This window comes from Columba livia, chromosome 13 (genome assembly GCF_036013475.1).
Source record: "Columba livia isolate bColLiv1 breed racing homer chromosome 13, bColLiv1.pat.W.v2, whole genome shotgun sequence".
NCBI lineage: Eukaryota > Metazoa > Chordata > Aves > Columbiformes > Columbidae > Columba > Columba livia.
This window is the reverse complement of record NC_088614.1, coordinates 535,483-547,804: the sequence shown is the minus strand read 5'-3', so window position 1 is coordinate 547,804 and position 12,322 is coordinate 535,483. Positions and strand designations below refer to the sequence as shown.

General features: G+C 42.4%; 1 protein-coding gene across 3 annotated transcripts in view; it reads left to right on the top strand.

Annotated features, from left to right (window-relative positions):
* ITFG1 (integrin alpha FG-GAP repeat containing 1) overlaps positions 1-12,322 on the top strand; it is a 92,156-nt gene that overhangs the window by 67,527 nt on the left and 12,307 nt on the right. For 2 of the 3 annotated variants that reach the window (XM_013367794.3, XM_065028580.1), the window contains exon 14: positions 1,338-1,416. In XM_013367794.3, the coding sequence (XP_013223248.2) occupies positions 1,338-1,416 (79 nt within the window). Of the gene's footprint in view, positions 1-1,337; positions 1,417-3,067; positions 3,160-12,322 lie in introns of those variants that run through there. The other variant, XM_065028581.1, reaches the window with a different exon arrangement.

Below are 12,322 nucleotides of genomic sequence, written 5' to 3'. Positions count from 1 at the left end.
AGCACTTAAAAAAAAACAACACACATTTCTTTAAAAGCTATTTTTACAGTTGTACCCCCGTTTCATCCCTACCATAGCGGATAATTGTTTCTTCCCCCCACTTCTGACTGTCGAGGGTTAAGATTGCGGGGTGACAATCAAACCCTGGCAGATGTATTGTTGACCCCCTCTCCCCACCCCCCCCACTTCCCCCTCCCTCTCCCCCCTTTTCACTAAGGAGAGGCGATTGGGAGGAAAAGAAGGACAGAGTGAAGAGAGTTGGAAAAAATTAAAGATGTTTTACTAATGCTACTAATAAGAACAGAGAAAATAATACAAAATATACAAAACCAATCTGTAAAGTCCCAGCAACTGCAGAGCCGGCAACCAAAGTCCTGGACTGGACTCTGCAGCCAACCGGAGCTGGATTCAGTCTGTCACTGGCCTCAGTTCGCAGGGACGACTCGCAAGGTCCTCTCCTAATGTTGCCGTAAGCAGAAGGGAAAAGGGAAAAGGGGACGAGATCCTCGTGATCTCCCACTTTATATGAAGTATTCACGTGAATGGGATGTTATACACAGTTGGTCAGTTTCTTGGTCACTTGTTTCTCGTTGCCCCTCTCGCGAGATGTCCATCTGTGCTTATCAATAAGTTTGCATTCCATTGCTAGGTTTACCAAAACATGTGTCTGGTTCTCCAGGAAAATGCAGCTCATATGAAGCTTTAGCTGACAGGCAAAATTCACTGAAAGAGAAACTTGTTTTTAACAAAACCAGGACACTGACTTAGGTGAATTTGTTACAAACCATCACTCCATGATCCACAACTCCCTTTGATTTATTATTTTATTTCTTTTCCCCCCCATTTTCTCCCTCGAGAGAATTTGCTTAAAATCTATATTGGTACTCAAGAAGTAACTGTTCAACCACTTTCGTGAATTAAATAAAATGCTGCTAAATAATGATAACAACATTCTCCATTTGTGTAGCGTTTTTCAATCAAGACAGCGCATTCTCAGACTGTTTTTCCGAACACACAGTTATTTCTTCGGATGCTTAGGGGTTTTTTATTTAACCTGTAAGTTCCAAGGAGACGTTAAACCTTTTGCCAGAGGGCTGGATAGTGTTGCTCTCTTCATGAGAAACTAAACATTATGTGGACAACAAATTAGCCTTATTTTGAAAGTTGATTTCCACATAATGCCATGACCAAAACAGTTACGAGATTTAAAAATTATCCATGTCAATAGGAAATAATTAACAGAGAAAATTTTTCTTTGGTTTACTGTTTTATTATTACAGCTTTGTCTGCTCCTGACATTTTCTCTGCTTTTTGTTGGTTTTTCTTCCCCTTTGTAGCCTTTTGGTGTCAATCAGCCAGGTCCTTACATCATGTACACGACTGTAGATGCGAACGGATACCTGAAAAACGGGTCAGGTAAGAGAAGCTGATGGCGAGAACACGCGTGGCACGGTCTCTGTGCTTCTCAGCAAGCTCAGGAGTTGGGAAGGAGCCCAGAGTGTGAAATGCGACGGGTTTTCAGTAGTGGCTTCAGTTCACAAGGGTAAACCCCCCAAACTTTCTCTTCTTTCTGTACAGATTGCATATTTATTACAAACATTGCAACCACATCCTTTTTGCCTTCTCCCCCATGCAAATGGCGTTTGAACAGCAGGCTTTATCTTGCCAAATCTGAAAAATCGTTGGGTACAATATCATCGGTTTGTGAAATAATGTAAACTTCAATGGTTTACCTTTTCTACCAGTTCCTAGCAATTATGGGAACAGTGGCCTAAATAGAACCTTGTAGCTGCATGGCAAAGGATGAACGTGATGTTCAGCAGACACAGGGTGCATTTTTGTGGGGTTGTTCGGCACACCCAGCAGGTGAACAGGCTTCTGTAACATGGGGTGCAGCGTGAGGAAGACGGAGGGCACGGCCGCATCCTTTCCTGTGGTACAGGAACTGCAGGTGTCAAAGAACCATGAGGTAACAGGGTCAAAACGAAGGGAAAGATGCAACGCTTCGTGCAGCTCATAGCTTAATGAGAGCTTTATTGCATGAGGTGGTGCAGATGCCACGGTTTACATGAGTCCACGGGCAAAGCAGGCAGAAAAGAATAATCCATTAGGCCGTGGTCCTCGCCTGATGTCCTGGGCTTTATGCTGCCTTCCCAGGTACATACTCGTGGCTCCTAGAAGACACAGGTGACTGTACTGAGTGGTGTATTAGTCTAATTTATGAATGTTAATCTTATGAGCGCATCTCAGAATGGACTCAGGGCAAAAACTGGCAAGCTCGCAAGCCAGCACACGAGCAGAGTGTGCGCGGCTGTGCGTTGTGCCATTCTGACCCCTTCCCGGTGGGGGCAGCCGTCTGTATCTCACTCAAGTCTTACTTCAAGTTAAACTCATGTGTTTTTAAAAAGTTTTCTGTAATTCACAGGGAAAATTGTGCCCTGTATAACATTAATTTAAATAATAGCAGTAATTTAGGGGGGAAAATGCTGACATGTTATGGTCCTAAAACAATGATAGTGCTTTCACCTTGAATACTGTGCTCAGGACTGTTAATTCCACCCTAGAAAAAATGAAAGAAGCTGTCCTGAAAAACAAACCAGCAAGCTACAAAAACATACCCACTTCTGTATTCATACATGCTTAAATATGGGTTTGAAAGCTTGAAAGTATTAGCATACGTTGTAATCAAACTAATCATTAACACTAACATGAAGGTTCAGAATATTTTTCCTAATCGTTGCACAATTTCTTTTTAACCAACTAATAGTCCTGCCGGTTGTACTCTCAGCTTCATCACTCTGAAGGTTTTCTTCATAAGCTACATTTTAAAGGAGCTTATGTATTTAGTTAGAAACTCTTAAAAGCCCGCGATGAGTTCAGGAAAGCTCAGTTGCACTGTGCTCTGCCAGACTGTCTGAGCCAGGCGCCGGGGTAATGACTGGCACATCTCGTTAACGCCAATTACCAAATGAGGCTTGCAAGCTCTGCCAGAGCCAGGTTGTGGTACAGCCCACCCCTATCTGAAAACACTGGTAAAGGCCTACCAAAGATCTTTCTGCTTTTCCAGCAAAAGCCTGGATTCCTGTGGACGGGAAACTTTGCCATCTTTGGGGTTATTCCCTAAGGACTTCTGAGCTCACGTAAGCCGATTTTAACAGGAGCACACGTGCCTCGAATCACCTCCAGCAGTTCTGTAAAAATCAGCAGTTGAGCAGAAGACACAATTCCACACAAGAAACAGACTTTCCTCAGAGAGCAGCAGTTGTTTGCTCTGGTTCTGTGCCCCATACCGTCAGTCATCTCTTCTTGATGATGATGATCCTGCCTTTGCCCTCTTGGTTCCATCTTGCATATTGACTTCAGACTCATGTTTCTGAGGGTACCAGTGAGACCTGTACTGTTAAATACAAGCAATTTTGTTGTACCGATTCCTTTTTTAAAAGACGTATGAGTACTTGCTTTTCAAAACAACACAAGTAGAAGCAGTTTGGAATGTACTTCCTGTCTTAGTAAAGAGTAAAAGCTCTTTCACTTTCACAAATCTGTGTATTAGTAAAAAGATTGGGGTTCACTCATCTCGTGCCATTAACTAAACCACTTGCAGTTGATCCCTGGAACAGGGACCTGTCCATGAAGCTGCTTCTCGCGAGCCGCTGCCGAGGTACTGGAAATTACCGTCGTTTCTCTATTATTAATACAAGATTTCTCTCCGGCCTCCACTGGAAGTTATAACAGTTGGGAGCGTTCATTGGGTGAACATGCATCTAAATGAAGAAATGGTGGGTTTCCAGTAGTGTCGTGTATTTATTCCTTCAGGCTCCCCGGAACTTGATGCAGGCGTCCTCAATGTGGGGGAATATAGGGAAACTGATGAAACGCCGCTCCAGAGCTCCTCTGGCCATGGCACTTGGGAATAGATACCTGCACATAACCTGGTCTTCAGAGAACCAGGAGTACTGAGGAATAATTCTGCCCAAGTAACACAAAAGGCATTATTTTCATAAGAAACACATTAGTAAAACCATCAAGCTGACCTTTGTTTTTCTTCTTTAGGAAAGTGCTAGAAAATGGCTATAAATAAAAAAAACTGCAACACAACCTTTGCTTAGATCTAATTACACTCATCTAGATTCATTGTTCATGTAGTCAGAGAAGTTTTAAACTCTTGCTACTTATTTGTAGTTAACACAGTCTTGGAATTAGAAATCTGATATTTCAAGATAACTTATACAAGACACTTAAAAGTCACGTCTAACAGCTTGTAGAATCTATATGATTAGTTTCTTGGGATATCATGAATAGTAACTGTATAGGACTGAAACTTGGCGTATCTGGATGATATATTACGTGCTGATTTTTAAAATAAATTTGATTTTTATAAATGGACATAATTTTAATCAGAAGATGACAATATAATGGATTTGTGGAATCTCAAGTACAGAATATCTATTAAAAGGTTAATTCACAGCAGGACAAACAGATCCTAAACCCCACTTTGAGGAAATACAAGTTTGATGGGTTTGACTTATGTAAGTTTGACCCTTTGGCACTTGCTACTTAAGCAAGCTTATACAATAACTCAGTGGTGAAATAAAGATGTTCTTCCAGCTCTAGACCCCTGTGTCACAGAAGAATGCATTAATTCCCTAGATCCATGGGGAATAAAGCTGGCTTAAAATGCGGATCTATTTGATTTATAACTTTCTTAATTTATTTTTTTCTGATTCTCTCTTCCTAGAACAAAAACAAATCCATTTTTCTTAAACATTATCTTTAGGGTTTGGTGAGTTTGGTTGGTTGGAGGGGTGACGCAGTCCTTTTAGAAATGCAATGTTTTCACTATTTACTCTAAGAAACGGCTATGAAATATGATTTAATGCCGCTATAGTATCATTCATCTTCACTGCCACCATATTTACAATAATAAAAACCTAACGGAGTCCTACGGTGATGAATTTCCTTTTCTGTTTTAGCAATATGAAATAACAGTAATGAATTCCAAGTGCGTTTATGACCCCAGCATTATTGCTACAGGGAATTTTATAATACTGGCTTTGATCAGCTTCTCAACTGTAATATGTTAATAGATTTCTGTGAGTCTGTCATTCTCGCAATAACTTTTCAAAGTCACATTTTCTGAAGCTATTATATTAAGTTGGTAGCTAAACTTTCTTCTTTTACAAGTCCTACTCGTAAGATTCAGTAAATGTTCTTCTCACTAGAATTACTGGTGTACAGATTATCTTGAAAAACAGTCTGTTACATCAGAATCGTATTCTGTATGGCTATCGAGAAATACGTCAAGCAACACTTTTATATATGTGTACTTGGGCAACACCAAACTCGAGTGGCGTTTTTGGGCCATATACAAACTTAAAAAACGTCTTTTCCACATTAGGCTTTTAAAAGTATGACATCAATATACTATTTTAAAACTGATTTTCACCAACTTTATTTGCATTCCTTATATAGTATCATGGAACAAGCCATATCTGACACTGTTCATTATATGGGAGTGGAGTGGAGTGGAGTGGAGTGGAGTGGAGTGGAGTGGAATAGCAGTGGAGTGGAGTGGAGTGGAGTGGAAAAGCATAGGATAGGATAGGATAGGATAGGATAGGATAGGATAGGGTAGGGTAGGGTAGGGTAGGGTAGGGTAGGGTAGGGTAGGGTAGGGTAGGGCAGGGTAGGGTAGGGTAGGGTAGAACAGAACAGAACACAACAGAACAGAACAGAACAGAACAGAACAGAACAGAACAGAACAGAATAGAATAGAATAGAATAGAATAGAATAGAATAGAATAGAATAGAATAGAATAGAATAGAATAGAATAGAATAGAATAGAATAGAATAGAATAGAATAGTTTTGAAGTCAGCTGGTGCGATTTGTCGTGTTTGGCACCGGCCTGAGCAGGGAGCAGTTCCTGGCTGGACACTGAACCCAAACCCCGCAGTCCCTGGTGATCAGAAAGCACTCAGCAAAATGTCCACTGTTCCGCTTCTGATCTTCCTAATTCTGCGGGCCTTTAGTTCTGATTTATGGGATCTTTCATGTATGCAATATTCATGCAAAGAGTAAAATAAAAGGCACATATAGCTGTCCTTATCTAATTCCTTAAAGGTTCTTTGATCTGCTAAGCCTTAACTATGGGAAATTTGCATAATTATGAGGGCTTTTTTTAAAACACTGTTAGAATTATTCTCTCTCTTATTAACATTCCAGTATGTTGTTAAAAGATAGCAGAATAATAATGAGCGCATATTCCATGCTTTTACTTTCCCACTGCTCAATTCACTTGTAATCTTAAAACAAGAAATACTGTTAAATTAGCTACAAGGAACAGCAAGTGCCAAAATGAGAATTAGATTTGCTAAGTACTGGCTCTTACATCTGTGGTTAACATCTCCACAGACCTGCTCTCTCAGAGAGGAAACTCAATTGCAACAGCTTCTTCAAATGTTTCAGGAATTTTATGCTTGAGATCAGATCAGGTAAATGTGGGAGAAGAGTGCACATTCCAGTTTCAGTCCTGCTCTCTGATCCGTTCCCTGCGACCTGCATTCTCCATTCCCTCTTTCTTTTGGAGTTGTTATTTTTAAGGACACCTCCCAGTTAAGTGTCAGTGTGGATTTTCAGCCCTACATCTGCATTTCCAGGCTTTTATTGGCGTCTGTCATCATGACATGGTGGTTCTCAGCTGAATCCTGTAAGCAGCAAAGCATAGCATCAAGTAGAATATCTAGAGCCGAGCACAGAGTGAACTGGGACAGGGAGGGGGAGGATACATGGGTTTAGTAAAGCTGACCAAATGCAAGTTGTTGAGCTCTCTTACCTTACTAAATCATCTGAGTTTTGAATAGAATTGTGTGCAGTGACCGGTGCCAGTCAGACTGCTGCAACAACAGCCGCGGGCTCTACTTGTGAACAATTCGGACCGGGGCCCAAATGCACACGTGTCATTTTTGCAAGCTGGAGCGGGTCCCAGTAGCGATCCTCTTGAGAAGCTATATCTGCTTGCTGTGCTTGGTTTCATTTATTACCAACAAGACAAACTGATTTTCTTAGAACTAACGTCCTTGTGGACCCAGAACTAGAATAAGGTCAGATACTTTAATCCAGAGCAGCTGTTCATTTACTGAAACTTTTTCAGAAACCGTGCAAGAACAGTTTCGTGTTGTAGCCCCAGCACAGGACAGGTATGAAATGTGACGTTCCGTGGTCGATGCGGGGCTGTCCCGGCGAGGCAGCCCTGGGACCATCGGGCTGCCTGGAGCTATCAGCAGCTTTTTACCCGTCTTTTCCTTTCAATAGCCCCTCCCCTTTCACCACAACCCCATTGTTCTGTCTCCCTGCTTGCTTTCTCCCTCTCCTGTGTAACACCCGAGCCCTTCTTGTGCTCTCTTTTTTGATGTATTATGTCTTGTATGTACGAGCTGAGCCCTGCAAGCCAGGCCCACCCTGGCTGGAGCTTTGGCTTGATGTTCTGTTTCATGTTCTCACTTCCATTTGAAATGGAAGAATATCATCTGTGTTTCAGTCCATGCTATGGGCATCTTAATTTTCTCTCTTAAAGTAAAAATATGCCGATATAGTTTGAACTAAATCAGGTAATAGTTGCAGTTTGTATCTACAAAAAATATTAATCCTTTGGGCCAGGAACAGCAGAGCAATAAATGCTTCAGGTTTACTCAAAGATCAAGGCATAATATTATCATATGAATAGATTAATTGAATCGCCCGTATGGATCAAATCATGATTTCTTTAAGCGTCTGTCTGACTGAAGCTGTCTGGACCGATCGCCTTTGCAGGGCTCGCTGCGGAGCTCTTTGGTTTTGCTTGGCTTTGTTTCCAACCTGCCGAGGCACAATGACCTTTCACACGCTGTGAAGTTGTGCCCGTCAGGTGTTTTGCCATGTTCTTACTCTTCCCTGTTGTTGCATTGAGTTCTCATGCTGTTTAACTAAATTGGATTGTGAGGTGAAGACAAATGTCTAGCAGCTATTACGGTAAAGAATTCAAACATAAACATTGCAATATGTACCAGACAAAAGCAAAATAAGCTTAATTTCAATAGCCATTTGACATTGCAGGATTCATTACGTGGAATTCCACTATATAGAAGGAAGATGAGGTTTGTGACCAGTTGAGGAACCTGAACACACATCAGTCCATGGGACCTGACGAGCTGCATCCCAGAGTCCTGAGGGAACTGGCTGATGCGGTTGCCTGGCCACTCTCCATGATATCTGAGAAGTCCTGGCAGTCAGGTGAAGTCCTGGTGGTGGGAAAAGGGAAACATTAAAAAGGGGAGAAAGGAGGAACCCGAGAACTACTGACCTGTCAGCCTCACCCTGTGCCTGGGAAGATCATGGAATAGATCCTGTAGAAACCATGCTGAGGTACATGGAGGACAGGGATGTGATTCAAGACAACCAGCACGGCTTCACTGAGGGCAAGTCCTGCCTGACCATCCTCGTGGCCTTGTACAATGGAGTAACTACCTCAGTGGACGAAGGAAGGGCTATGGATGTCATCTGTCCCCATAACATCCTTCTCTCTAAACCGGAGAGATAAGGATTTGATGGGTGGACTGTTTGGTGGAGGAGGAACTGGCTGGATGGTCACACCCAAAGACTGGTGGTCAATGGATCAGTGTCTGGATGGACGCCAGTGACAAGTGGTGTCCCTCAGGGGGTCTGTACTGGGACCAGTGTTGTTTAACATCTTCATCAACAACATAGACAGTGGGATCGAGTGCACCCTCAGCAGGTTCACGGATCACACCAAGCCAAGTGGTTCAGGTGACACACCTGAGGGACAGGATCCATCCAGAGGGACCTGGACAAGCTCTAGAAGTGGGGCTGTGCAAACTTAATGAGGTTCAACAAGGCCACGTGAAAGGTCCTGTACCTGGGTTGGACAACCCCTGGTATCAATCCAGGTTGGGGATGAAGAGGTGGAGAGCAGCCCTGCGGAGAAGGACTTGGGGATGTGTCAATGAAAAGATTGGCCATGACGCAGCCATGTGCGCTTGCAGCCTAGAAGCCAATTGTATCTTGGGCCACGTAACCAGAAGCATGGGCAGCAGGTGGAGAGAGGAGATTCTGCCCCCCTGCCCCGCTCTGTGAGACCCCCTGCAGTGCTGCTCCAGCTCTGGGTCCTCAGCACAGGACACACATGGACCTGCTGGAGAGGGGCCAGAGGAGCCACAGTAATGACCGAAGGCTGGAACAGCTCTGCTGGGGGACAGGCTGAGAGAGTTGGGTGTTCAGCTGGAGAAGAGAAGCTCTGGGGAGACCTTAGTGCAGCATTTCTGGACTAAAAAGGGGCCCATAAGAAAGATGGGGACAGACTTTTCAGCAGGACCTGTTGTGATAGGACAAGGGGTGATGGTTTTAAACTAAAGGAGGGAGATTCAGGCTGAACACAAGGAAGAAATTGTTGCCCTGAGGGTGGTGAGAGCCTGTCCCAGGTTGGCCAGAGAGGTGGTAGATGAACCATCCCTGGAGACATCCCAGGCCAGGCTGGACGGGGCTCTGAGCAACCTGAGCTGGTGAAGATGTCCCTGCTCATGGCAGGGGGCACTGGGGAGCTGGGGAGGGCCTTCAATACAAACCATTTTGTGATTCAAATAGTGTGTTCATGGCACAAGCTGCAATCATTTAATAATTGAATAGCTGGATTCTGTTAAAGGGATTTTCTGGTTGCTGCAGGTGGCGATACCCTGCTGGGATGTTTTTCTTTATAACTCTGTTTTGCTTAGGAAACTGACTTGAACTTGGAATATTGCATGAAATACTAAGCAAACTTCAGATGTTTAGGCATTACAAGTCAGACAGCTTTCCTCCATGGAAAGGGCTGGAATATCAGCAACATGAGAATTTTATTGTTTAGTTGGGTTTTTTAAGAGTTTCTAATTGGAATTCTGTAATTTTATGGTATAAAGTTATTCTTAATGAAAACACATCTTCTCATGTAAATGCATCAGATCTGGAGTCTGGTCTTGGAGAAGTATCCCAGTGTTAGCAGCACTACAGGTAATAGGTACCAGAGTTGCAGGTGTGCACTTTCAGTGCATAATTTTAAGCAGAACAAAGCTCTTGCTCCACTATCTGTTCTTTTCCAGGCAGTGACCTGCAGCCCCAAAGGCAGTCATAAGGGAACTGGAGCAGAGCTTTCAACTAAAGGCAAGGAAATCACATTGTCCATCTTTCTAAAAAGCTTTCAAGTTTAGAATTGTTGGTTTTTCGTTCTTTTCCTGAAAGCCACTTTGTAAATTCCTCCGCATACTACACAGGTATTTCATTATTATCAGTTATATTTTTCCTTTCTTTTGCAGTAAGTGGCTCTGGCATGTTTTCAAACAAAATAAGGAGCTGCCGGCTTCAAAAGCCAGGAAAACACTTTGGTGTGCAGTGTAGCACAATTGTGATAATCCCTGTGAAGTCAATGTCCCTGTAGTGTTCCAACCAGGCACGTTCACGGGGGAGTTGTACCCAGTTCTTGACGCGGCTCTGTCTGACTCCAGCTGTTCCACGCGTGGTGTTCACAGCTCCGCAGCAATTTCTGCAGCTTCTGCATGTAGTTTTTGGGAATAACTCGAGGTTTTTCTAGGATGCATATGCACATCTAATCCATAGGGAAGCGGTCGTTCCTGTGGTGAACGCAGTGTTGAGGCAGATGGTGGTACAGAAGAATTGAGCTGCCGGTCTGTGACTACAGCCTACGGCTCCAATACTGTGTTTTACACCATGAAAAGGGTTTTGACCAGGTATAGAGACTGGATGTCCAAACCAAAGCAACTCCTTGCTCTATTTTCTAATTCTGTTAGATTTTGGCCTTTTCTTGACAAGTTTTTTCGTGCTTCACAAATATCTTCAGTTAGTATTTTGGTGAATGTGTTGTAGCTTCTGATAAATGCATCGTTTTGCAAATTAGAGGAAAATACAGTAACTGGAAGAAATAATGACATAACATTTGTATTTATGAAAATACATCTTGCTATTCAGTCCTCTAATATATTGAATTGGGGGGACTTTTGAAAACCTAACTATTATTACTGTATTTTTAATTAATCCGGGTGGCTTTAATGGACTACTCAAAAGTGAATGATATTTCATCAAGAAAATAATAATTTAAAAAAATTAAAAGAATGGTGCTTCAGGAGACCACAGGTTTGAAACCTGAGTTTCTGTTTCCATTTCCATTAGTCTTTCAGCTCTGTGCCATGGTCTTGTGTGTTCTACTGTATTAGGCCACAAAATAAGCTTATTTAAGTCAACTTAACAGTATCAGTGCTGTGTATCTATTTATGTGGGTTTGTAAATCCAGTATCACACATTATCAGTTCTATTTCAAGAAACAAAAGAGAGAATTGATTCCACATGTGAACACAATCCCCTTCCCTTCGGAACAACCGAAGTCCTTGTGCTGCCTGGGTCGGGTCACCTGCGATGGGGTTTGAGGACGTCCCCAAACATAGAAACAAGTGCTGTATGTGTCATAGACACCACACCATTCTGTTCTTCAGACGAGACTTTGGAAAGGTTGATGATATGTGTTGCATCAAGTTTATTATGCCATACTTCAAAACTAAGGGGCTTGATTGTGAGATGTTCAGAAGGATCCCTGGACAGCAAACTCTAACGTTGTAAGGTTTGGCTGCCCAGGATCATTAGCAGTTTGTTAAACACGTAGTCTCTGACAGGCGGAAACCACTCAAAACCATGGCTTAAGATGCTGAGGTTTCTTACTCTGCCCAAGCTTTTTGAAGCAATCAGTGTAGTGACTTAATGATTTTAAACAAAAATATAACCACCAACAGCTATGTTCACAGCATAGCCCATGGTATGGGTGCTTCCAAATAACCCTTTGGAAGCAAGAAGCATAAAGCATAAAGACATAGTGTTTAATAGTGTTTAAAGTAGTATTTAAAAGTAATAATGTACAGCATGGACAGGGTAAGGTTTGGTAATTCCTGTTTATAGTAACAGTTCTGCTGATGGAGCAAAAGAAGCTGTGAAGCAACAGCCACTTTCTGCCTCTTGCAGAGATTTCTGAAGCTTGAAGCCCAGTTGTGGTGAGAACTGAACCCACCTTCCTGCCCAGACGTGGAACGATACTTTCAAATCTTCTTGCAACAAGTGAAAAACCATTTACAACAGTTTTACAACAGAGCAAACAGCTGGGGTTGCTATTTAAATTAAATTTGAATTACTTTCCTAAGTAAATTAATTACCAGTGACTGAGAGCTTCAGAAATGACAATAAACTGTTAGCAGTCCTCTCTTTAATTGTTCTTTTTATTTTTCATCTTTCTT